Raw genomic sequence first — 26,610 nt, 5'->3', positions numbered from 1 at the left:
AAAAGTGTAAATAAAACTGTGGAAATTGGGGTTGTATGGTTAGATAATGGGGCTTTAGTTAGAAGATCAGTAATAAGTTTCTTTTTGCTAATGACCGAAATGGAGTGACAAAGATAGCATTTAGTATTTAAGTTCCAGAGGACCTAAGTAATCTTAGAGGTAAATTACACTCTGGTCAATAAAACAATATTAATTTAGTGTTTGATAAAAGTAAATTACTCTTCACAACTGGATTAAAAAAGTGCGATATATCTGTATAAAATTTTACTTGGCAGTAAAAAGGATTGAAATACTGATACATGATACAACATGGACGAACCTGGAAAACATGTAAAGTGAAAGAAGGCATTTACAAAAGGCCACATATTATGTGACTTCATTTACATGAAGTATAATCTTCATCAGATACTTGTAAATGGTGTTTTAGCCTCAGCTGTGTAAACTCAGTGGCTAACCAGGAGAGTTCAGCTTGCATTCTAAACCCGCTTTCCAAGAATGGACTTTTTCTACTAGCTGTCTCGGTTTTTACTCTGTTTCTGGTACCAGTTGGGAGAGGTGCATGGATGTGATGGTGTGCTAATGGCTTCAGTTCTTTGGATACAGTGTCTAAAATTAGAATACTGTCCCAACTGCAGAAAAAGAGAAAGGAAAGTGCAGTTGAGAAAGATACTTTCATTATGAAAAGGAAGAGATTTTTTTTCTTTTATTATTCATATGTGCATACAAGGCTTGGTTCATTTAAGGAAGAGATTTTTATTTAAAATGACAGTGTTCCAGGGCTGTACTCTGCTTGAGTCCCAGTCTTTGTACTGAAATTTCAGCGAACGAAGATCATGGACAAGGAGAGTGAGCAAAGTGTAAGAACTTACTGAGCTAGAAAAATAGCAAAGAGTGGGGAGGGTCCCGAGAGAGGATGCCAAAGAAGTGACATGGTCTGAGGTTTTTATCCATTATCTTGAGGCCTTACTCAATTTCTCTGTTAAATTTGGTGTGTGGAAAGCAGCATTTTGGTTGGCTGTGCCTGCAACATTTTCATTGGTCATGCCCTAGTCCTCCTACTGTCCTTATTCTGGTCTGTCTTGCTTTTCTTTCTTTCCACCCTTTAAGGTCACAGGAAGGTCATAGTGGAGGTTTCCAAGGGCCATACTATCTTAGCTATGCTGTCTAATTTCAGTTAACAGCCTGACCTACTTGCTCAACAGTAAGCCTCTGTTGAGGCCTCTGAAGTGGGTATTTGATCAGAATCCAACTTCTTCAAGGTATAGTTGTGCTGGGTCCTTTCCTAGGCAATGGAGAGTAGAAGTCTCTTGGTGCCTTTGAGTCTGCCCTTAATTCTGCCTAAATGAGCCAGAGCAGGTACACATTTCCTGGTTGTGGGAAGGCAGGCCCCTAGGCAGTAGGAAAAGTGAGGTCAGATGGTGTATGGGGTGGATCCTTTTTGCCTTTCTCTATCTGATGCCACTTGTGAGGGTCATGCAGTGGTCACCTGTGGCCTTTATATTAAGCATGTGTATGTTTGGCTTTGAAATGAAGATGTCCCTCTAGGAGGGTTTCATTATTCCTAAACCCAGGGTTGTTGTTATATTTGGAATGTTTCAGATGGGGGTGGGGGCCTTCCTGTTTCCCCACTTATGTCTGCCTACTCTTAACATTTTCAAATTAGAAGATCAGCTGGTGCAACCATTCCTTGTGCTGTTATCAGTTATGTTAATCTACCTATGTAGGTGGAACTTGCTGGAGACAACATAGGAGAACTGAGTCCTCAGGTGGTAGAATTCACACACAGAATCACAAAGTAGTAAATATTCAATGCAATAGTTTTTATTTTCAGGTTTCCCTGATGACAACTTTGGAAAAAAGAAAGGGGAGGTTGTTTAAAGATAAAAGCTAGTTAAAATTGTATTTTGTTGTGTTTTAGCAGACTTTGCTGAGCAGAAATTAGATTCCAGTATTTTTGAGATACAAATGGATAGGCTGGAATTTAAGGCTATTATAAATTTTCCTGTTTCTCTTCAGGAGGACAGGATTGGTTTGCATAAATCATTTTAATGAGCTCTTTGGGAAAAAAGTAAAGGCTTCACTCTGAAATAGGAAGTTGAACTAGTTCTCATTGGGTTATTGTGACATTTCAGCATAAAATTCTTTCTGGGGACCTCAAAGGGTTTTCAGCCTAAACTTGAGTCATGAATATATGTTTAGGATATGTCTCATTTGGGAGAACTGAGCAAGGACAAGTCTACCTCATGGCTGTTGAATTGGGTGAGGAGAGAGAAGCTCCCTATGTAACCTGCTAGATGGGGCAGATATGAGGACAGTTATGGCTCACAGAAACAGTTAATAGCTTTTCCTCCTTTCATTATAACTTTTTCCCTTTGTAGCATGTCTTTAGTTGTGTCTTACTAAATGCAGTAGCCTGGCTTTAGCTGCATTCTGAAGAATTTCAGGATGGGCCTATGTCTACAAATCTACGAATACTGCAGAAAGTGCTACCACTTGGAAGAATCTGTTGCCAGATAGACAGGTGGACAGTAGAAGATGAAAATAGCTGTGGGGAGTAGAGTCTCCAGCAGATATGACTTTGAGAACCAGGGGCACGTTTGTGGACCATGTGAATATTCCCTAGATTTGCAGAAATACTGGTTATGAGAACTCTGATAAGGCATGGACCTTTCAATGTCAATAGAAATTGGATCTGAAGTTTAGAACAGTTAGGTTACTTTGAAGGATACAAATATATGGATAAACAAACATTTTTTAATTTTAATATTCTTTTAGCATGTATTTCCTTTTATTGGCATCAGGTAGCTCTTAAATTCCAAGCTCTAGAATGATGTTTAAAGCTGCTGAGGCTGTTGTAGGTGTGGAATTGAGCTCGGAGATGCCATTCCTGGTAGTGGAATATGAAAAGCGCATATTGCCATGAGGAAACCATCTAATCAGGCAGGGATTGGGGTGGTCAGGGAAGAGGTCCGTGGTGGAGGTGACCCTTGAGCTGAGTTGTGAAGAACAAATAAGAATAACTATATGGAGAATGTTGGATAAAAATAAGGGAATCTTGGAGAGAGAACAGCATGCACCCAGCACAGGTTAAAAAGTAGAACAAAACAACACAGTGAATGGAAAAATGAAGCTGAGGGAGATGGGATCTAAAACTCAGATGGAGATAGGCTACATGCACAGGAGACAAGAATGGCGAAGGGAACAGATTCATGTGGAAAGGCGGCAAGAGAATGGAGAGAATTCAAGCAGGACTTCTTTGGGGTGTGTGTGTGTATATGTGTGTGTATGTGTGTATGTGTGTGTATATGTATGTGTGTGTGTGTGTGTATGTATGTGTGTGTGTGTATGTATGTGTGTGTGTGTGTATGTATGTGTGTGTGTGTGTGTGTGTGTGTGTGTGTATGTGTGTTGGGAGGAGTTCAAAGGAGAGTAGGGAACAAAGTATTTAACTTTGATGTACATTTTTTTTAAGGTAGGGTCTTGCTTCATTACCCAGGCTGGCCTTGAGCTTGCCATTCTCCTGCCTCAGCCTCCTGCATACTGGTATTACAGGGGTGCACCAACACACCCAGTACTTCCACAGAAATTTTACTGATGCCAAGATAAGGTGGTTCTGTGGGTTTGAGGTCAATGTACCTGGGACATGCTTTCATATTCTTTAGTTAAATCTCTGTATTCACAGTGAAGAGATAATTTGGGAAATAAGAAAAGTCAATTTAAAACCCTATTTATTGAGATTTAACCAGTTACGTTGAGAAAAATGGATACCCATTGCAACTTCTTAATGAAATATGCTCATCTAAAAATACATATTTGAAATATTAAATGACTACCTCTACTGTATGCTAAGTTCTGTGGTGTAGACACATTGCATGTCCTAGAAAGGTTTCTAATTGATTTAGAGAGACAAAAATGAAATTTGTGATTAGAGTTAAGCCAATAATGTCAAGAAGATGTCATAGGGTAGAGAAGAAGTGCAATCTTAGACTGACATGAATGAACATTTGAATTAACATAGCTTCTTAAATTACTTCTATATCATATGCCAGAGGGCCTTCAATGGAGAATCCTAGGTAGAAGGAAACTCTTTCTATGTTCCTGCCACTTCTGAGTAGGCCAGAGTACACAGAGGTCACTGGTATTTTTAGTTTTTCCTTTGTTCCATATTCTATAGAGATTAGTTTGCCTTCAGCCTGACCAACTAGCCGACATAGGAGGTCTTTGACCTCTTTGATTTTCCACACCTTGCCATTCTGCCAGACAGAATTTGTATTTTCTGCTTTACTAAAGTACTGCTCTATTTCAGCCTTGTGAACAAGTCTATTGAGACCCTTGCTCTTCCCCAAATAGAAAAGTGTGCTGGCCTGCTTGGACCTGCACATTCGCTTGTACTGCGACCTGAAGGATCTATTTAAGGACGAGACGTACTTTTCCATCAGTTTAGAATCTTGATCTAGCTCTTGGTTTTCTGGCCAGAATAGGAGGCAGGCCAAGAAATAAGAATATGGATATGGGTGATTTAGTTCTACCAGTTGCAAGACTTCTCGGAGCTGTTTTTTTAGTATGTCAAATGGTTGAATGTACTTGGAATTGGGTTTTAGACAACTGAGAATAATGTTGGCTAAAATGAAATTTTGTTTCTCCTTTGTGAACCGTTTGTTTGGGTTTTGATGAAGTAGGAAGGTGTAATGTTTCACTATATTTTCCATGTTAGTTCCAGCCTCTTTGTGGTTTGGATTAAGATATTCCAAGAGTCCAGAAAACCTATCTGCTCTCAAAGCTTCCAGACTTTTCCTGCAATTCTCCTCTTTGAGTAATTGATTCTCCCTGCCCTGTAATGGACTCAAGTCCAAGTGGCAGAAAAGTTCTGTGTATTGCCTGAAACAACGACTGACCTTCTTGCTCAGTGTGACTTCTGTCATTTCTTTTTGGACATTCCTTGTTTTTAGAAGAACCGTATAATCAAGAAAAAAATCAAAGCACCTTTTCAAATCTAATTGTAAATTTTGCAGGTAGGGTGTGTACTTGCTGAGAGCCAAATAATATTCATTTTTTAGGTCAGTTTTTATCCCCTTTCCAGATAAAAACTCTACCACAGACTTTTTGGATAGTTCATTTTCTTTGTGGAAAATGGGAGTGAGCTGAAGAATCTGGATAGTGTAAAGACCGACTTCTATTTCGCCTAAGAAACCAGCTGTATTGTATGTGTCATATCTCCTTTGAGACTTCTGTGGTGACCAGGCCTCCATTTCATAGTCTTTACTATCAGTTTGCTGTTGAGACTCTTTGAAAGCTTTTGAGGCTTTTTCAGCCACTTCTAGGAAATATGTAAGATCATTAACAGTAACATTCCTGCAGCTTTTATTTTTATCCAACCACCATTTGATCTCACTTTTGTAGACTTGACCAAGTGTATCTGAGATGTAAGAATTTTTAGGTGCTCTCTTTTTTGCCTTATTTGCCCAGTGTAGAGCAGTGTTAAAGTTCTTCTCTTTAATGTAGAAATACCTTGCCAAGGCTTGACAAATGAATGCATTTTGTGGGAATCGATTGCTTCCTGCCATCAAGACTCTTTCAGTTTCTTCATTCTGCAGAGTTTCAATTAATGGGGAAAACAAAGTGTCTGTCTCATCTCCATGTTCCCTGCGCTGTCTTGTGAGCAGAAGAGTTTGCACATCATGCTGAAATTTTTCCCTTCCTATTCCAGAATCATAGAATAAATTCTCACTTAGTATCTTCAATGCAATTTGATATTTATCCATGTGATAACTTTTTTCCAGTTCTTTTAGACAGTGAATGGCAATCAAAGGGTGAATAATACGCACACCTGTGTACCGTCCATATTCTGCAACTTCTGTTCTAATTAGAAGTGTAGAATAGGTTCCCATCCTGTCTTCTAGACTTTCAGGTTTCCAGGGTGTGCTAGTGTATGCGAGTCCCAAAAACAGTTCACACTGTGACAGTGAAATTGTAGAGTCAATAACATAAGAGTTGAGTAAAGCCAGGAAAGAAATGAGTTCTGCTTCCTTGCTGTCTTCTTTCTGTTCTTTCAGGATATTCCTTACTACATTTTCTATATATGCCACATCAAAACTGCCTTTCAACATCATAAAGGAATAAAAGTTTTCACAGTTCTTGTGCTCTTTTTCAATTTCCTCCAGTTTGGCCTCAAAAGCTCTTTGTTCCTTGGGAGTAAGTTGGTATTTTAGTGAAATACTATCTGCCAATTTTGCACTTTTATCTGGATTCTGGGATCTCATGCAATTTAAGATAATTACCAATGTTTTTTCATATTGCAAACCTATCTCTGCCAAAAAGGTATGGATGGTATTCTGTAGAATGTAGATATTTTCCTGTTCTTCAAAGTCATCCACGAGGAGAAGAACAGGTATGTAATCCTGGTGGTTGGTTACCTTGTAGGCGATCAGCTTGCTTACTTGTTCTCCGATTTCTACAAAATCAGTTGCTTTGTTTTTTAGCACAGCACATCTAAACTTTTTCTTTAGGTCCCAGAGAACATGCATAGCCAATGTAGTACCTCCACAGCCTGGATGATGGTAAAGGTTGATGATTTTTGCAAATATTGGTTTCGGAGAATCTGCACATTCTTCTATTATATGCTTAAGGTTTTCATAACTGTCTCTTTTCACAAAAGCTGAAGAATAGCTTTCAGAAGAAAAATAGAAGTTCCACCAAGATACTTTGCCACCTCGATAAAAGTGTTCTTCTTTTGATTTCCTAAACTCTGAGAATTTAGATTCATCTTTCTCTATGTCTGTGTCTTTGCACTCATTTTCACAGAGGATTTCCAGTGCAGTCAATATGTCCTCTTCCATTTTCTCTAGGATAACTGAGGAAGATCCATAGGAGGGCAAAAACCTTCTTGATGACTGAGTCACTGATTTCAATTTAAGGATAGTACTGTTTACCAGATCTATATTTAAATTGGAGGTACTGTGGTTTGCTAACTCCTCTGCAATTGTCAGTCGTGTTTGTAGCAAATCTTTCCATCGCTGGTAAATCTGCGAGTTGACACAGATACACAATATATTTTCCATTCCTTTGAGAGCTTGATAGAAAGCACAGAAAGTTTCAATGAATGGATCTCCTGGGCTTTCCACTGAAGAGAGTAAGAGAAACACCACCAAAAACTTCCCTCTTGCCATTATATTTTCATCTGTGAGAAATAAGATCAGTTTCCTAATTGCAGATGCCCTATCTCTCTGCCACAAATGTGGTTCCAGAGGTTTACATGACTCATTTTGCAGATCTGATCTGCCATTGCAGAATATCCAACTGGGCTGCTCATAAAGTTTCAGAGTAGAAACTTTCTCCCCTATGGTTGTTGTCTTTTCTTCATACTGACTCGGAAAGTGAAGGTTTGCTACTCGGCTTTCTCTGTAAGCTTTGACCACTCCCTTGATCTGAGATTCAGGATCAAATTCCAACACAGCAAACCATTTAATTTCCTTTAGAAAATCTAAATGCTTTATTTGATTTTGATTACACTTGTTTGTTACAAGAATGTACCAATCGTAGTAGGAGGTATCCAGTGAATCTCGGTTTCCAATGAGAAGTTTAACCAACTTCAGTCCTTCACTCTCTTTCTTAGGTGCCTTCATCCTATATTCTTCTTCTGCCTGTTTTCTACATGCTATCCATGACTTTAAATTGTCTTCAAATTCTTTGAAATTTATATCCCGTTGCTTTGCATTAGCCAGGATATTCTTACAGCTAGCTCCTTCTCTCACAAACAGTGAATGATCTTGGCTTTGTTTCCATGTTTTATCTGTAAAACTTTGCATCTTAACGTAGAAATACTTTTTTTTACATACAGAATGTTTGGGAATAACATCTACTTCAATGACAAATCTGTCAGATAGTGTATTGTTCTGCAGTAGGACTTCCACAAACCTTGGCTCCCGAATACACTTCTTGGCTACATTGATCTCACTGTCTTCAAAATACTTTTTGATCATTAGATTGAAGTGGTCAATGAAGACATTCTTACTGGTGACTTTCACACCGACAATTTCTCCATGAGGTTTATCTTTAACTCCAAAATGGATGGTGCCATTGGTGCGTGAATTCATACAAGCTGATGCAAATCGGAAGACTTCGTTGGTAAATTTCATCTTAATGTCCTCTTCTGTGGCTCTTTCTGTGTTTGTGAGAGCTTTGAACTCGTGTATTGGGTCAATGAGATTGAGTGGTCCTGTTTCAGGTTGTAGAATATGATGTTCTGTGTAGCGATGGCTCTCATGGAAGTGATCAAATGGGTATGTCATGCAAGTCAACTGTTCAGTTTTCAATTTATTCTTTTCCTTGTCTTCACTTGTTTCAGTTAATGCATTTTCTTTCATAAGAATCAATTCTTGTTTGTAGGTATCCCTGATCTCTCTGACATCATGATCAATATTGAATGATGTTGATTTTTCCTCTTCATTTTTTGTCTGTTTTGGCTTTTTTTGGTGGTCTTTTTTGGAAGGTTTTGTATGATCTAATTGTCTAGAATCCTGATTGTCACTTTCAGGGGAACTATTACTTAATTTGCTATATGTACGTTTTATCAAAAGTGCTGGGCCCCGTGGGAGTCCCATTTCCTTGAGGTCCTTCTCAGTTAATTCCTGCAGGACCAATCCTGTTACTTCTTCACTAAACAAAATTTGCCCATATTTCTCATCAATCTTGAGGTCTTCAGTTACCCATTTTTTAACATGCTCTTTGGTCCAGTCTTTGATCATTTCAGGTAGAGTTACTTGTTCATTCATGTCAAAACTTCAAATTTATTCCCTGGAAAAAAAAATAAGTATTTTAGCATTATATTTTATCATTGAAATCACATAGCCAATTATGTATATAATTTTATACAAATACTATATATAAAATAGTTTTCAATATGAACTTAAAACTGCTTGACATTTATTCTCATAGTTTTGCAGTCCCAAATAATACTCTCATTTCACAGGCAATTGTAATTCTTATTATGAAATAAGCAGCAGCTTCTAACTAGGTGATATACACTTTTAATCCTTATAATAATTTTCCTTTGTGCTTAACTTGGTGAAAGTTTTGTTTTTATAACTTAAAACCAGAGTCTTTAGTAACACAGAAATTGGTTTCCATAGCAGAATTTTGCAAATAAACTTAAAAAAAAGAAACTAAATAAGTGGAGGTCAATTGGGGAACAGGAAGCCCCATTTGTATCTTGGAAGCTAGCCACTTTAATTACTTTGTAACAAAGAAATTAGTTAAATCATCACCTTTTTTTTTTTTGGAGCTCAAACTGTTGGGCCACAAGTCTAGAGCTTTGGGGGACTTGGAAGCAAATAGTTGACTAGGGTGACTAATTCTTCTAGCTCTCAGAGAGTATGAAAATAGACTAGCAGTGGTTCAAACTTGTCTTGCTTGCCTGAAATAGGTAGGAAGAATAGTACAAATTTTTAACCTGCATTTAAACCATTTCCACCAGAATTATTGATATGAGACTGATGAAAACCCACCATTAGGTACTCTGCTGAATTGCAAGGGCTAAATATTCTGGATGCTTAGAACAGACGTTCTTAACTTGGCTAAACACTAAAATCACCTGGATCCCACACCTGAGACTCTGCTACAATTGGTTGAAGGAATTCAAGGGTGGTGTTTTCAGGCACTAGTCCTTTAAAACAAACTTCTGGATGACTCTATTGTGCAGACCAAGTCAAGAGTGGCAGTTGTCAAGGTGTGTTATCCAGACCACCACCAGCAGCTGATAGAAATTTTCAGACTCCACTTCAGATCTGCTGAGTCAGAATTAAAAAACTAAGTCAATAAATTGGTTTAACTTGGGAAAAGCCAAGAAAACAGATATTTTAATGATAAGTAAATGAAAAGCAACCTGGGCTGAGAAACCCAGAAGTATCAAGATAAATTATGAAGAGAGAAAATATAAACACTTAAAAAGATTTGTAATTTTTGCAATTTAAGATTTAAGGAATGTATAACTAACCAGTCACAAATGCTAGACAAACTGCAATTTGACCCAACTGTTTAGCATTTCTTGCAAAACTCACACAGAACATCTTAAAGGAAGAGAACCAATGGACAAAAGTGGGGCACAGACCTATCACATTGGCCAGAGAAGAAACTCATGATACCTGTTTAAGGATGTGAATACCATATTTGCACCAGAATGATTTGCCCAGGCTCTAGGCTTGCAACCACAGGGCAAAGGAGACTCCACTCGTCTTGATAATTTTTTTTTCTGGTTGTTTAGTGTTTTGAATTATCTTAATTACTCTTAGCTTCAACCTACAGGTCATGATTAATATTGAACTAACTGGCAGGACTATGGGCAGCTGGCATAATGAACCATATATACATGATCAATGTTTTTTATATGTTGTATAGAAGGAGTGATCTTAGAGAAGTCCCATAAAAGTTAGTGTGTATATTATAGCTAGAAATAAACATTTTTTACATTAAATTGTGTCCTTTTTCATTCATTCAACAAGTATTTACTGAGTACCTCTTCTGTACCAGGCATGCTCAAGAAAAACTGGTAACCAAAACAGTTCTTTCATGATACTTACTCATAGTTCATTGTAAAAGATGAAAAAAATAAGTCACGGGGAATTCCAAGATGGCGGCTAGAGGGAGGAATCAGAAAGCAAGCCTCCTATAGTGAAATCTTGGAGAGACACTGGAGACACACCTTGCAGGCAAAACCACCAAGAAGAGGCAAAACTGACCCCTCCACAACTCCAGCTGGCGCAGAGAATCTCCACTTCATGTTAAACAGAGAAACCAGGAGGGCCCCTGGGCCTCCAGTAACCTGCGCCCAGAAGGCTTGGGAAGATGCAGACAAGGTGAGCTTAGTGGTACTGCAGTACTCCCACAGACAACCGTGGGCCAGATCAGCATAACTCCCTGGACAGATCGACCTCCACCCAGGGAAAAAAGAGAAACTGAGTAGTAAGCAATAAGAACAATAAAGACACATGGGAAAGAGGGTGGGGTGCACTGGGCGCTGAAGAGCGGGGGAAGGGAATCCTTCCTGGAACTGTAAAGAAACAAGCCGGGCAGGCTGGAGAGGCTCCGGTGGGAGCAGGGGTGCGCGCCCAGCACTCAGGAGCAGGAAAACTTGTGAGAGTGGCAGAGAGAGGAAAACTCCACAGGATGGGGGGAAGACTCACTTCCCACGTGAGCTGTAAACAAACATGCAGGCCTGAGAAAGCAGGTGCAGTGTTACCTCCCCCAGTGTGCTTGGAAAGGGAAAAGCTTGTAGCAGAGGCTTGTGCACAGGAGAACTCTGAGTAAACAAAGCCTGCAGGGCCAGGTGAGTGTTAAGCTCACTCCTGAGATCTGCATAAATAACGCCTCCAGCAACAGCAGGCTGACAGCAGCGGGCAGGCAAGCCACAGCCGCAGATACCATTCTCAGAACTGTCTCCAGACGCTTTTTTTTTCTCTCTCCTTACCTTTGATAAGAAAACAACTGAACTACACCTGCATGCTGAAAAACTTACTGAAACTGTATTGCATTTGAACTTGGGATACTTTGTGGGGTTTTTTTTGTGTGTGTGCAGTTTTGTTCTACTTTATGCATCCCCTTTGATGAGACAACTACAGAACAACATCTGAGGCATGATCTCCAGGATTCGAGACTGAGACAGACACCAAAATTATTAAGACTGAAACTTCATTGCATTTGAACTTGGAAGTTTTTTTTCCTTCTATTTTTCATTTTGTTTTATTTTATATATATATATATATATATATATATATATATATATATATATATATATATATATATTTCTTTCATTTACTTATTTTTTATTTTTATTCTTATCTTTATTCTTTTTATTTTTTATTTTCAATCCTCTTTCTGTCTCTCTAATGCCTGTTCAGCTTACTGTCGATTAGTACACTAACACTCCCTGTTTATACCTTTGAAACTTTTTTGTTTGATTCCTTGTTTTCTTTTTCCTACTTGTCTGTTTATTTGTTTTTCCCTTTTTCTTTAACTTCTTGCTTTCCATCTCCTCTCACCCTTCCATTCTAAATATTACCATTGCTATTATTACAAGCTAGAAAATACTTAATTGCACACAGTACAGGGACAGTAACAACACCAAGGACAATGACGGGAAGACAGAAAAAAACAGGGAAACCAGTTTCCCCACAGCAAAAAATTAGTACAGGAACCAGAGGGAAATGAAGAAAACAGATACTCAGATCCAGACTCCAACAAAATGAAGATAAACTATGCCAAAGAACCCAATGAAGCCCACAAGAATAATTTAAAAGAAGACATACTACAGGTATTCAAACAGAATTTTATAGAGATGATACTGGATAGGGTCAACCAAAATGTACAGGAGACACTCAAGAAATTCCAAGACAACAAAAATAGGGAATTTGAAAAAGCAAAAGAAGAAATAAAGGAAACCATAGAAGCACTGCATAAACACCAAAGTGAAACAGAGAACACGATTAATAAACAGATAAGTGAACTCAGGACAAAAATAGACAATATTAAAGAGGAAACCACCCAGGATATGAAAACTTCAGAAAAAAGAAAGAAACAGAACTGCAAAACAAAACAGAAGACCAATACAGCAGAATAGAACAAACAGAAGACAGAATCTCAGAACTTGAAGATGAAATGGTAATAACAGGAAAAACTGAAGAACTATTAATTAAACAACTTAAGACCTGTGAAAAGAAAATGCAAGAATCAAAAGACCAAACTTGAGAATCATGGGCATTGAAGAAGGAGAAGAAGTGCAAGCGAAGGGAATGCGTAATATATTCAACAAAATAATAACAGAAAATTTCCCAAATCTAGAGAAAGATATTCCCATACAGATGCAAGAGGACTCCAGGACACCAAACAGACCAGATCAAAATAGAACTACCCCACGACATATCATCATTAAAACAAGTTCAGAAACTAAGGAAAGAATATTGAAGACTGTAAGAGAGAAAAAACAAGTAACACACAAAGGTAAACCCATCAAAATCACAGCAGACTTCTCAACAGAGACATTAAAAGCAAGAAGAACTTGGGGTGAGATCTTCCAGGCACTGAATGAAATTAACTTCAATCCCAGGATACTCTACCCAGCAAAACTATCATTCAAAATAGATGGAGCAATAAAAGTCTTCCATGATAAGCAGAAACTAAAACAATATGTGATCACAAAGCCACCACTACAAAAGATTCTTCAAGGGATGCTGCACATAGAAAGTGAAACCCAGCATAACCACGAAAGGACAGGCAGTACCAAACCACAGGAAAAGAAAAAGCAAGAAAGTAGAGAGTAACCTCAACTTAGGTACACACAATCAAACCTTCAAACAACTAAGACAACTAAATGACAGGAATCACCACATACCTATCAGTACTAACGCTTAGTGTTAATGGACTTAATTCACCCATCAAAAGGCAACACTAGACAAATGGATTAAAAAGGAAGATCCAACAATTTGTTGCTTACAGGAGACCCATCTCACCGACAAAATAAGCATAGGCTTAGGATGAAAGGCTGGAAGATTTATCAAGCCAGTGGCCCCCGAAAACAGGCAGGAGTAGCAATACTTATCTCTGACAAAGTAGACTTCAAACCTACATTGATCAAACAAGATAAAGAAGGACATTCCATACTAATAAAAGGGGAAATAGACCAAAAGGAAATAATAATCATCAACCTGTTTGCACCCAATGTCAATGCACCCAATTTCCTCAAACATACCCTGAAAGACCTAAAAGCATATATTAACTCTAACACAGTGGTTGTGGGAGACTTGAACACCCCATTATCATCAATAGATTGGCCATCCAAACAAAAAATCAATAAAGAAATCCAAGATCTAAAATATGCAATAGATCAAATGGACCTACTTGATGTCTACAGAACATTTCATCCAACCTCTACACAATATACATTCTTCTCAGCAGCCCATGGAACCTTCTCCAAAATAGATCATATCCTAGGGAACAAAGCAAGCCTCAGCAAATATAACAAAATAGAAATTATACCATGCATACTATCTGATCACAATGCAGTAAAAGTAGAACTCAACAACAAAAGTAAAGACAAAAAACATGCCAACAGCTGGAAACTAAATAACTCATTACTTAATGAACAATGGATCATTGATGAAATAAAAGAGGAAATTAAAAAGTTCCTGGAAGTCAATGAAAATGAAAACACAACCTACCGGAACCTATGGGACACAGCAAAGGCAGTCCTGAGAGGAAAGTTTATAGCCATGAGTGCATATATTAAAAAGACTGAAAGATCCCAAATCAATGACCTAATGATACATCTCAAACTCCTAGAAAAACAAGAACAAGCAAATCCCAAAACAAATAGAAGGAGAGAAATAATAAAAATAAGAGCTGAAATCAATGAGATAGAAACCAAAAAAACCATACAAAGAATTGATGAAACAAAAAGTTGGTTCCTTGAAAAAATAAGCAAGATCGATAGACCCCTGGCAAACCTGACTAAAATGAGGAGAGAAAAAACCCAAATTAGTAGAATCAGGAATGCAAAAGGGGAGATAACAACAAACACCATGGAAGTCCAGGATCAGAGACTACTTTGAGAACCTATATTCAAATAAATTTGAAAATCTTAAAGAAATGGACAGATTTCTAGATATATATGATCATCCAAAACTGAACCAAGAGGAAATTAATCACCTGAATAGACCTATAACACAAAATGACATTGAAGCAGCAATCAAGGGTCTCCCCAAAAAGAAAAGTCCAGGACCTGATGAATTCTCTGCTGAATTCTATCAGACCTTTAAAGAAGAACTGATACCAACCCTCCTTAAACTGTTCCATGAAACAGAAAGGGAAGGAAAACTGCCTAACACATTTTATGAAGTCAGTATTACACTTATCCCAAAACCAGCAAAGACACCTCCAAAAAGGAGAACTATGGGCCAATCTCCTTAATGAACATCAATGCAAAAATTCTTAACAAAATAATGGCAAACCGAATTCAGCAACACATCAAAAAGATTATTCACCATGACCAAGTAGGCTTCATCCCAGAAATGCAGGGGTGGTTCAACATACGAAAATCAATAAACGTAATAAACCACATTAACAGAAGCAAAGACAAAAACCACTTGATCATCTCAATAGATGCAGAAAAAGTCTTTGATAAGATCCAACATCATTTCATGATAAAATCTCTAAGAAAACTAGGAATAGAAGGAAAGTTCCTCAACATTATAAAAGCTATATATGACAAACTTACAGCCAGCATTATACGTAATGGAGAAAAACTGAAACCATTCCCTCTAAAATCAGGAACCAGACAAGGATACCCACTATCTCCACTCCTATTCAACATAGTACTGGAATTCCTAGCCAGAGCAATTAGGCAAGAAGAAGGAATATAAGGAATACAAATAGGTAAAGAAACTGTCAAAATATCCCTATTTGCAGATGATATGATCCTATACCTTAAAGACTCAAAAGACTCTACTCAGAAGCTCCTAGACATCATCAATAGCTACAGCAAGGTAGCAGGATATAAAATCAACATAGAAAAATCATTAGCATTTCTATACACTAATAATGAACAAACTGAAAAAGAATGTATGAAAACAATTCCATTTATAGTAGCCTCAAAAAAAATCAAATACCTAGGTGTAAACCTAACAAAGGATGTGAAAGACCTCCACAAGGAAAACTATAAAGTTCTGAAGAAAGAGATTGAGGAAGACTATAAAAAGTGGAGAGATCTCCCATGCTCATGGATTGGTAGAATTAACATAGTAAAAATGTCTATACTCCCAAAAGTAATCTACATGTTTAATGCAATTCCTATCAAAATTCCAGTGACATTCACTAAAGAGATTGAAAAATCTACTGTTAAATTTATATGGAAACACAAGAGGCCATGAATAGCCAAGGCAACACTCAGTCAAAAGAACAATGCTGGAGGTATCACGATACCTGACTTCAAACTATATTACAAAGCAATAACAATAAAAACAGCATGGTCCTAGCACAAAAACAGACATGAAGACCAGTGGAACAGAATAGAGGACCCAGATATGAAGCCACACAACTATAACCAACTTGTCTTTGACAAAGGAGCTAAAAATATACGATGGAGAAATAGCAGCCTCTTCAACAAAACTGCTGGGAAAACCGGTTAGCAGTCTGCAAAAAACTGAAACTAGATCCATGTATATTACCCTATACCAATATTAACTCCAAATGGATCAAGGATCTTAATATCAGACCCCAAACTCTAAAGTTGGTACAGTAAAGAGTAGGAAACACTCTGGAATTAATAGGTATAGGCAAGAACTTTCTCAATGGAACCCCAGCAGCTCAGCAACTAAGAGATAGCATAGATAAATGGGACCTCATAAAACTAAAAAGCTTCTGCTCAACAAAAGAAATGGTCTCTAAACTGAGGAGAACACCCACAGAGTGGGAGAAAATATTTGCCAGCTACACATCAGACAAAGGACTGATAACCAGAATATATAGGGAACTTAAAAAACTAAATTCTCCCAAAAATAATGAACCAATAAAGAAATGGGCAAGAGAACTAAACAGAACTTTTTCAAAAGAAGAAATTCAAATGGCCAAAAAACACATGAAAAAATGCTCACCATCTCTAGCAATAAAGGAAATGCAAATTAAAACCACACTAAGATTCCACCTCACCCCTGTTAGAATAGCCATCATTAGCAACACCACCAACAACAGGTGTTGGCAAGGATGCGGGTTAAAAGGAACCCTCTTACACTGCGGGTGGGAATGTAAACTAGTACAACCACTCTGGAAAAAAAATTTGGAGGCTGCTTAAAAAGCTAAACATTGATCGACCATTTGATCCAGCAATACCACTCTTGAGGATACACCCAAAAGACTGTGACACAGGTTACTCCAGAGGCACCTGCACACCCATGTTTATTGCGGCACTATTCACAATAGCCAAGTTATGGAAACAGCCAAGATGCCCCACCACTGACGAATGGATTAAGAAAATGTGGTATCTATACACAATGGAATTTTATGCAGCCATGAAGAAGAACGAAATGTTATCATTCGCTGGTAAATGGATGGAATTGGAGAACATCATTCTGAGTGAGGTTAGCCTGGCCCAAAAGACCAAAAATCGTATGTTCTCCCTCATATGTGGACATTAGATCAAGGGCAAACATAACAAGGGGATTGGACTATGGAGCACATGATAAAAGCGAGAGCACACAAGGAAGAGGTGAGGATAGGTAAGACACCTAAAAAACTAGCTAGCATTTGTTGCCCTTAACGCAGAGAAACTAAAGCAGATACCTTAAAAACAACTGAGGCCAATAGGAAAAGGGGACCAGAAACTAGAGAAAAGGTTAGATCAAAAAGAATTAACCTAGAAGGTAACACCCACGCACAGGAAATCAATGTGAGTCAATGCCCTGTATAGCTATCCTTATCTCAACCAGCAAAAACACTTGTTCCTTCCTATTATTGCTTATACTCTCTCTACAACAAAATTAGAGATAAGGGCAAAATAGTTTCTGCTGGGTATTGAGGGGTTGGTGGGTAGAGGGTGGGGATGGAGTGGGTGGTAAGGGAGGAGGTGGGGCAGGGGGAGAAATGACCCAAGCCTTGTATGCATATATGAATAATAAAACAATAAAAAAAAGTCACACATGCACACTCCAAAAAGCTTGTAATGGCAAATCGTGATAAGTGCTTTGTGTAAGACACAAGAAGGGGTATAATTCTGGGATGTGAGGAGGGGGTATCCTAGTAGGAGGATGTATACTGCAATTGCATTTGGCATTGATAAAAGCAATGTTTGACACAGCGGTGTATTTGAAACAAGTGACTGCTCTCTCTTAGTTGACACTCTCAGGCTTTCGGGCTACCACAACTTCCTCTTGTCTTTCTGGCTGGTCCTTCTCTGTTTCCTCTACTGATTCTTCCCAAACTGTCCACCTCTAAATGTCAGAGTGCTTCTCAGGCTTAGTCTGTATCTCTCTTTTTTAGGTAGAGTTTCTCTCTATGAATCTTACCCATCTTGTATTTAATTATAGTCTGTGGACCCCTGACTTCCAAAGTAATGTTATCATCTCTGATTTTTTTCTAGGATGGCCACATATCTGCCTTCTCTAGGTCTACGTGAATATCTAAAAGTCCTTCTAAAATGAATGTGGCCAAAATAGATCTGATAATTTTCCCCTTCTAGCTCAAACTGCTCATCCCACAGTCTTATCTGCCAATTGTTCAAGGCAAAAACTTTATCAGCATCTTTCACTGCTTCCATTTTCACACACCTCACATTCATTATTGTAGCAAATACTTTTTCTAAGAATTCCACAATTTCTCACATTCCTTTTGTCACCACCTTGATCCAAGTCACTGTCTCGTTCTTGTATTATTTTAATAATTTGTTACCTGGCTTCTGTGACTCTGGCTTTGCCTCTACTCTTCACCTTGTTCATTCCAACAACATGATTCTGTTCAAATGTAAGTGGAGTCCTGCTGTTCTGCTAAAAAACTACCAATGACTTCTCATCTCACCTGGAAGAAAAGCTGAAGTGCTCAGATAAAGTCTTAATGATCTACCCACCCGTCTATGTTTATGTCCTCATTGCCTCTGCTCACTTCACTTCAGCCTTGCTGTTTCTCAAATAACACCTACTATGCTCTGCACATCAGGTCCTCATACTAATCGTTTCCTCTGCTTGGAAAGTTCATACCCACTTCCTCTAGCCTTTACTCAAATTCAATAAGGCCTTTGTTGGATACCTTTCCTAAAATGTCACATCAAACACTTTCATTCACTCTTCTCTGCTTCAATTTTTCTTCTTAAGATCTATATACAATATATTTTACTTAATTGTGTTTTTCATTCAATCTTAGTAATTAGAATATAATCAGTCTGAGAACAGATATTTTTGCTTTTCACTTATTGGAAAATCCCTGGGGTCTGACATTAACTTAGTATTCAGTGTTTTGTTGAATGAATAAGTTAAGGTTTTTTTGAGTATTGAAACATTTGAATTGTACTATTGGAGTCCATGAGGTAGCAATGCCTATTGGAACAAAGGGCTTGGAAATCTCTTCATTTTGTTATCCATTGCACCAGAACCTAGTGCAGCGTCCAAGTCAACTGATCATCATGTGGAAGAAAGGAATTTACTTTTTTAAGGAAAAGTTAGTAAACATACATCTTTCAGGGACCTGGAGTCCCACCATGAGCCCATGTTTCCTTATCAGCTTTTGCTGCCTTACAGTTTCTGAGTGAGCATATTTCTCACACACGTTTCTCCCTGGAGGAGGTTTGTTTCTGCTCAAGATCCTCTGCCCTCTACTCTTCTTAGTGCCCCAGTGCCCCGGGCAAAGGCACCTTCCTCTGGAGATACTCTTACCACACTCCACAAACTGGCTGTGCTCTGATCCGAGGCACCATCTTCACTTAGTCAGAGTACTCTCCCAGCAGCTCAACCTACCAACCCTCTCCTTAGGACACCTCAAAGAGTGTGAGGAAAAGCTCCTGGGTTCCTCTTTGTTAGCTGGTGATTACAGCAATTCTCAGATTCAGAACTCTGCAAGAAGCAGCACATTAAGGATATCCTGTTTACAGACTTCTACATGCTCAACGATACTCGTGTGTGTGTGTGTGTGTGTGTGTGTGTGTGTGTGTGTGTGTGTGTGTGTGTGTGTGGCAGAGAGAGAGAGACAGGGAGAGGGAGAGGGAGAGGCAGAGAGAGAGAGAGAGAAAGGCTGGTCCATCATAGGGTGACAACTTTTCTCTCGTGTTCTTTACTGTTTGAATTCTGGGGAGATAGAAATACTCTTCTCAGATAGGGTGACAGCCATTTGCCATCCACAAGCCTATTATCTTTTTATCTCTATCTTATCTTTACCTTATTTTCCTCATTGTTCAAAGATGAAGATCCATTTATAACATCAAAAACTTTCTTAGGTGCCCCACTTTTATGATGGCAGCCAAGGAGATGCATAGTGACTTCCAGACACTGTATCTATCTATCATTTATATGTGTCTGGTGTGTGTGTGTGAGTGTGTGTGTTTGTCTTGCTGCTGATAGAACCCAGGGCCTTACACATGCTAGACAAGTGCTCTACCACTGAACTATATCCCTAGCCTGTAGCTACTATCTGTTTGACAGCACTTTCACATCACCTTTGCCATCTGTCAATTATAAGGGCATTTTATATGGCTTGAGGGAGCTATTTAGTTCAAGGTGACAATGATTTGGGTAAAAAGTTTTACTAATGCTTTGATATAATACCTTGACTCCTTCAAATTCTTCATGTTAACATTTTTCAAACACAATGGAACCTAATAGTTAACAAAAAGCAACATAGTATACATAAAGAGGAAGGAGTTGTGGTAAGGAAAACTGTCATGATGAATTAGGTTAGCTCTCAGCCAGCCCATTTCCCAGTTCACCATAGAGGGGAGTTGGGTAAGAACCAGTGTTGTCTTGGTTGTTGTGTTTGCTTTTGCTCAGCATCATTAAAGTAAATGCACGTGAAACTTATATCTACTATGGGCCAAGTACAGCTGGCTGGAGCTTGGGGAAATCCTCTACTTTATCCTAAGGCAAAGAGAGTAATTCTGAAACTCAGAGTTTCCTTTTAGTACTCAATTTCAGAATCTATTCCCTAGTGACTTTTATTTCCTCCCTTTGGGGTTGACCAGCATGCTGTCAGAGTTGCAGGTTTCTGATGCCCACCTTGCCACTAGGAGGCCAGGCCTCAGCAGCAGTGCAGGTATCCCTGCCCCCAGTCTGGCTGGAGCCCAGCGAGCCCCACCTTGCTCCGACGCTTAGTGGAAACGAAACCACAGTTAAGTTTCATGTTCCTGAATTGCATGATTCAGTGGTGTATTTCTTCACATAGTCTGCACAATAAGCTAGTTGCCAAGGAAAGTCTTTAAGAAAACTGTGATTAAACAGAGGGTTTTGTCTTTAATTAGATGCAAACTTTTGATATCATCTTATGTTACATAGGACAGAGTTTGTAGCTAGCTACAATTTTCTGCATGGTTTGCTATGCTTGGATTCCTGATCTTCTGGTCTACATTTTGCCTTCATGTTTTAGCCTCATCCCCACAGCTTCCATCTGCAGAAATATTGTTCTTGCTCACTGACCATGCTTACTGAAGGCCTTCTTTTTAATTTAAAGAATTCTGTAGTCAGCACTAGTTTCATCTAGTGATACACATATTTCTCATTATTTTTAGAATCATTTCATAAGATATAGCTTCTGTGCATATAAAAGTATATCATTTTAAAAGATCTGTATTAGTTTTCAGAATTTATTCTTAAAGATTTTAAAAAAGAGTTGGCTAAATAAGGCTTTAATAATTAGAAAATTATCAGGGCTTTTCTGAAAACTGCTTTGTATATTAGAATCTTAAAATATGTCTTTATGAAGCTCTTTGATTTGGAACTCGTCCATTTTCAAACATAAAGAAAACTTGAAAGAATAGTGAAAGGGACATCCTTAACCTGGATCAATCATCTCTTCTGCTTAAATACTTTTGATAAAATAAGTATCCAAAAATATGTTTCAGACATGCTTTTTCTCTCCTCCGGTATTCTATATGTAATGTGCAGCAAATCCTATGCCAGTCAGACATGCTCCCACTTCCACCTGGGCCAAGCCCCATCTTATCTCTGTTGGGCTACAAGAATAGTTCCCTTGCAAGACTCCCTCTTGCTATTATGTATCTCTTTGGGGACTTTTCAAAATAACTGCTGAGTGACACTGTCAAAATGTACATAATATCATACCAATATTCTGTTCAGTCTCTCTTTTTCTGTCTGACTCAGGGTGAAAGTCAAGTTCTTTATTATGAACTAAAGAGTACATGTGGTTTGGCACCTGTGACCCCTCTCATATTACAGGTTACTTTTATATTTCTAAATCTGGTCTAGCCCCCTGACTCCCTTACTGCTCCTTGTAAATATATTTTTTCCTGAAGTTCTCATAGGCATCCAGTTTCATAACTGACTTTCTCAACTTTCTGCTGTGTCACTAATAGTCCTGAACTAGGCCATTTCTTCTACAAGGTGTCCACAGGAGGAGGGTCCTCAAAGTCAGCTGTTGTCACCTGCTACCTTTGTCCTGGTGAGGGGCTTCCCTCTTCCCACAGACTCACCCTGATCAGGTCTTGCGCAGTACCTTCATTCAGCACGAGTCCTTTTCCAGTGTTTAGCCATCTACCCTCTCTTGTATCCTAAATGAAAGGATGAACTCCAGATTTTCTCTTTTGGTTTAGCCAGAGAGCACAGCAATTCCAAACAGCACCCAACAGTCCAGAAGCAACATATCAGGCATTTCCCTTTGTAGCCCATCCCTCCTTTTATAGCTCTTTGGCCTCACCTAGCCAGTGAGTCATTCTGTGTCTGTCTGCAAAATGAACTTGGTGCCATGTAACAGGGGACAGATTTCTCTAGTATTTGTTCAGATTCTGCCAGTAAGATAACCATGGAGATAGAAGTATTTTTCTCAGATAGGTACACTGATGTTTAGTCCCCAAATCTGGAGCCTTCTGACAAATGGAAAAATTGACAATGCCTTGTTTTTGTCTCTTTTCACTAACAACCTTGAGCCTATTACAATGTCAAAGATTTCTCAACCCTTCCTCTTAACATGATAGCAATTTTTTTTTTTTTTGCTTTTATACTTTTTTTTTCTTTTTTTTTTTTTTCATTTTTCTTTTATTCATGATAGCAATTTTGAACATATGATGATGTGAACCTGTGACATTCAATAAAGCTTTAAAAATAGTTTGCCCTTCATGAATTTTGGAGCCTGTACATCAAATCACCATGATTGGTGAGGACATACTTTGAGAATGCTTGGTGTAACTCTTGGCTTCCTAGATGTCCTCAGCTTCCTGTTTTTAAACAAATGTGAAAATGAATCTTATTATTAGCAAGATTAGTTATTGACAAAGCAGCTATAGGATGTCATTTTCAAAAGAACACTCCAGTTTTCTCTTTTTTTTTTGTTGAGCAGTAATTATGAAGTTAGCAGAGCTCTTGGGGGTAAGCACGGAGGCACACTTCCATCTCAGGGGATCCTCAGCAGCACTCCAGCTCTCCAAAGTCCAGGAGTTGCTCTGCAGGACTCTTAGAGCTGCTTGGGTGGAGCTTCAGAGTCTTGGCTGCAGCCCAGGAGATCTACACACACCCTGACGAACTGAAACTACACACAAGCAAGCTGGTTTTGTTTTCCTTTGAATTTTTAAAGTTTCAACCAGATCGTTGTATGAGATGGAAGTGAATGAAAGATTTAAATAGAAAAATAGCTAACTCCTGGAAGGTTTTGTCTCCGATGAAGTGTAAAACTTTTAATAACATCTTTTATTTTAGAAGACAGAATTTTGCATATTTATACAGTACTACAGGTTCTGTTACAATCTTCTATGCTAAATTTCTGACTCTCTTTGGACTGTTTTTCTATCCTTTTTCCACTGCCCACTTGCCACAACCAGAAACCCTCTCACTATTCTGATTCATTCTTATCATCCTAATTACACTTAATGTTACATTTCTTTTTTAAAAAGCATTTGCAAGTTAATATCAGTTAAATATACTCATATGTATGCAATATACTGGTATTTCTAATTACTTTAATATTTTTACAAGTAACAGTTTATGTACAAACATGTATTGATATAAAAAGTATAGCTGGAGTCTTTAAGAAATAGTTGTCCCCCCACAGGCATAAATGATAAAAAGATTGAATCATTTAGGAACTCACCAGAATTTTCCTGAAAACTTTTTATGTCAGAAACTCCAAACCAGTCATTTTAGCCTTTGCTTTCTTACTTCTGTATGGATGGCTATGAGATATATGATTACAGGATCCTTTAAAAAAGCAAAAATAAAAACAAATAACTAAACCATTAAGCTGTGAGGTTTTCTGTCCTCCCGATTCTCTGACTCTTTCTGAATGTGAGCATTCTCAGGCAGAAGCAGAATGAGGAAGTGGAGCACAGAGGGTTTCCGTTTTGCTGAGAACACATTTATTTAGATTTAGAAGGATATAAAATATTTTTTGGGTTAAAGCTATAGTTCAGTGGTTGAATGCTTGGCTAGCATGCTTGAGGCTCTGGGTTTAATTCCCAGTACCATCAAAAAATTAAAATAACATAACAGAAAATTATCAATAAACTGTGACCATTGTTTTCCAGACTTATTTTTAAGTCATAAGAAATCAGGGGGAAACTCCACTACAATGTAAAGACAACAGAAATACCAGAAGGAACATTAAGTCTTGGTGTGGTCTAAGTGCCGTTATTGGGTTGAATTCTTCCTCTTCTAAATTCATATGCTAAAATTCTAGCTCTTAGAATATGACTGCATTTGGAGATAGGGTTTTTTTAAAATTTGTTTTGCTATTTTTTTAATTTTTATTTTTTACTTTTTAAAACATTCGATTTTCAGGTTTTTTTAATTGCACAAAAGAATGGGTTCCATTATGACATTTCCATACATGTATACAATGTACTTTGATCACAGTTACTCACCCGCTTTTCACCTCCTTTGTCTCTCTTATCCCTCTCTCTAGTCCCTTGTCCCAAATAGTCTGGAGGTTAGGTCTTTAGGGAGGCATTTGAAGTTAGAATGAGGTGCCCTTTAATGAATTAATGAGCTATTTAATTAAATTTTCGTTGAGATGTCCTTTTAGAAGGGAAAATTTGGGCATAGACATGTATAGAAGGAAGAAGATGTGAAGACATGGGGTGGAGATAGCTATCTGTCAACCAAAGAAAGCATTCTCAGGAGAAACCAATCCTGATGACACCTTGATTTCAGACCTCCAGCTTCCAAAATTGTGAGTAAATAAGTCCCTGTTGTTTAAGGTACCCATCCAGTCTTTGTGGTACTTTGTTACGCAGCCCTTGCAGACCACAGTGGTGCCCCTAAATTCTTCTGCTTGCTGAATCAGCATTTATCTTTTGAAAATTAAAATACTTCCTTTTGGAGGAGGTAGTAAGTTGGTTGTAATGATGGTACCACAGGTGTGTGTGAATGCCCAAACTCATCCAGATGTGTACGTTAAATGTGTACAATATTTCAAATGTCATTTACACCTCAATAAAGCTAAAGTTATTGTTTTTTCCATTCCAAATATAACAAAAGTTTACTTTCATACTTCAGAAATATAGGAAGAGGGAGAAAGACCATATTATCCAAACTCACCCTTATTTTCCTATTTTTGCTTCCTTTCACTTTTGTTCTTATATTCCATTAATATAAATTTAATATTTAAGAAAGTTTGCTAGGTTATGAAGCTTATGAAGCTTATAGTTTTAATGGGCAATATCCACTGCCTTGTACTCTACTGTTTTTAAATTAAGCTTCATCCTTCTCTCTCCGTAAGCATTATTTCATAGATTCTTCACTTCTGGTCCCTGACAATTTTGGCCTCTGTAATTCTTAACTGATAACAGTTATTTCTATGTCCTGGACAAAACTGAAGCCATCTGATGGGCTTTTTCACATTCACCTGCACTCAATAATCCTTTTTGCCCCCACTAGAGCAGTAGTTCTCAACACACAGTACACATTAATGTCATCTGGGAACCTTCCATAAAACAAGATGCCCATGATCTGTGCTGAACAATCTTACATCTCTAGGGATAGGGTCAAGCATCAATAAAGTTTAAAAGCTCCCTGAGTAGTTCTGATAAGTTGCCAGACAAGGATATATGGAATTAAATAAATGAACTCTTCCTCTTTCCTTTCCTGCCTCTTCCTTCTTTCTTCTCCTTCCATTTTCAAATAATTCAGTCCTAAAACCATTCTATTGACAGAGAAAAGTAGATGTCTGTAGTGAGAGAGTGATGGCCCAGAGCAGGAAGTAAGAGCCCAGGAAGGTGGCCCTGAAGAGCAGTGATCTGTGGGAATCAGAGCTAGAGTAGACAGAGGAAGGTGTATATGCAAAGGAGTGGCCAGGTGTGGGATGTCAGACCTGAGCAGGTAAGAAGATGTCTGAATGGAGGACTGCCCTGGTGTGAGATAACAAGGCAGTGTCCCTCTGGGATGGTAGTGTGGAATGAAGAGTGTCAAAGCAAAAATTGCACTAGATAAAGCTGAACAGGGAGGCAAGATTTTATTTAAGACTATTACAATAGAGAGGAAGAGATTGAACTCAACTCTGCAGAAACAAAAGAAGGTAGGTCTTCTTTTCCTGGTACTGGGGATTGAGCCCAGGGCCCTTGTGTGCTAGGCAATCATGCTCTACTACTTGAGTCACACCTCCAGCCCCTTTGTATTTTGTTTTTAAGGTAGGGGTTTGCTGACTTTGCCTGGGCTGGCCTCAAACTGGCAATCTTTCTGCCTTGGCTTCTAGAATAGCTGGGATAAAAGACAATGTGCCACTACCCTGGCAGAAGGGAGTTTTTCTTACCATTTTTTATTTTTAGATTTTATTTTTTAAATTGACAAATAAAAATTGCATATCTTTATTTGATAGTACCAGGGTTTGAACTCAGGGCTTTGTGTTTGCTAGGCAACCACTCTACTGCTTGAGCCATACCTCTAGCTCATTTTGCTCTGGTTATTTTGGAAATAGGGTCTTTCTTATTGC

The 26,610-nt window shown here is 38.2% G+C and overlaps 1 protein-coding gene across 6 annotated transcripts; it reads right to left on the bottom strand.

Moving 5' to 3' along the window:
* Positions 1 to 1,799: 1,799 nt before the first annotated feature.
* On the bottom strand, positions 1,800 to 23,982 carry Samd9l (sterile alpha motif domain containing 9 like). 6 transcript variants are annotated; one of them, XM_020161155.2, is made up of 4 exons: positions 23,776 to 23,982; positions 22,166 to 22,243; positions 9,603 to 9,782; positions 1,800 to 8,793 (listed from the first exon to the last, which is right to left on the bottom strand). In XM_020161155.2, exon 4 carries the CDS (start codon positions 8,769 to 8,771, stop codon positions 4,023 to 4,025), a length of 4,749 nt encoding a protein of 1,582 aa, XP_020016744.1. In that variant the 5' UTR covers positions 8,772 to 8,793; positions 9,603 to 9,782; positions 22,166 to 22,243; positions 23,776 to 23,982; the 3' UTR covers positions 1,800 to 4,022. The 6 variants fall into 6 exon arrangements, with proteins under 6 accessions (XP_020016744.1, XP_073920840.1, XP_020016746.1 ...); XM_074064739.1 differs by lacking the exon at positions 9,603 to 9,782; XM_020161157.2 differs by lacking the exon at positions 22,166 to 22,243 and having other exon boundaries at positions 9,603 to 9,785.
* Positions 23,983 to 26,610: the final 2,628 nt, after the last annotated feature.

This window comes from Castor canadensis, chromosome 2 (assembly GCF_047511655.1).
Source record: "Castor canadensis chromosome 2, mCasCan1.hap1v2, whole genome shotgun sequence".
Classification (NCBI taxonomy): Eukaryota; Metazoa; Chordata; class Mammalia; order Rodentia; family Castoridae; genus Castor; species Castor canadensis.
The sequence above is the reverse complement of the archived record's forward strand: the minus strand, read 5'-3'. Positions and strand labels throughout refer to the sequence as shown.

Coding starts and splice junctions, on each gene's coding strand:
- Samd9l (XM_020161155.2), bottom strand. CDS start 8,771: ATGAATGAACAAGTAACTCTACCTGAAATGATCAAAGACTGGACCAAA.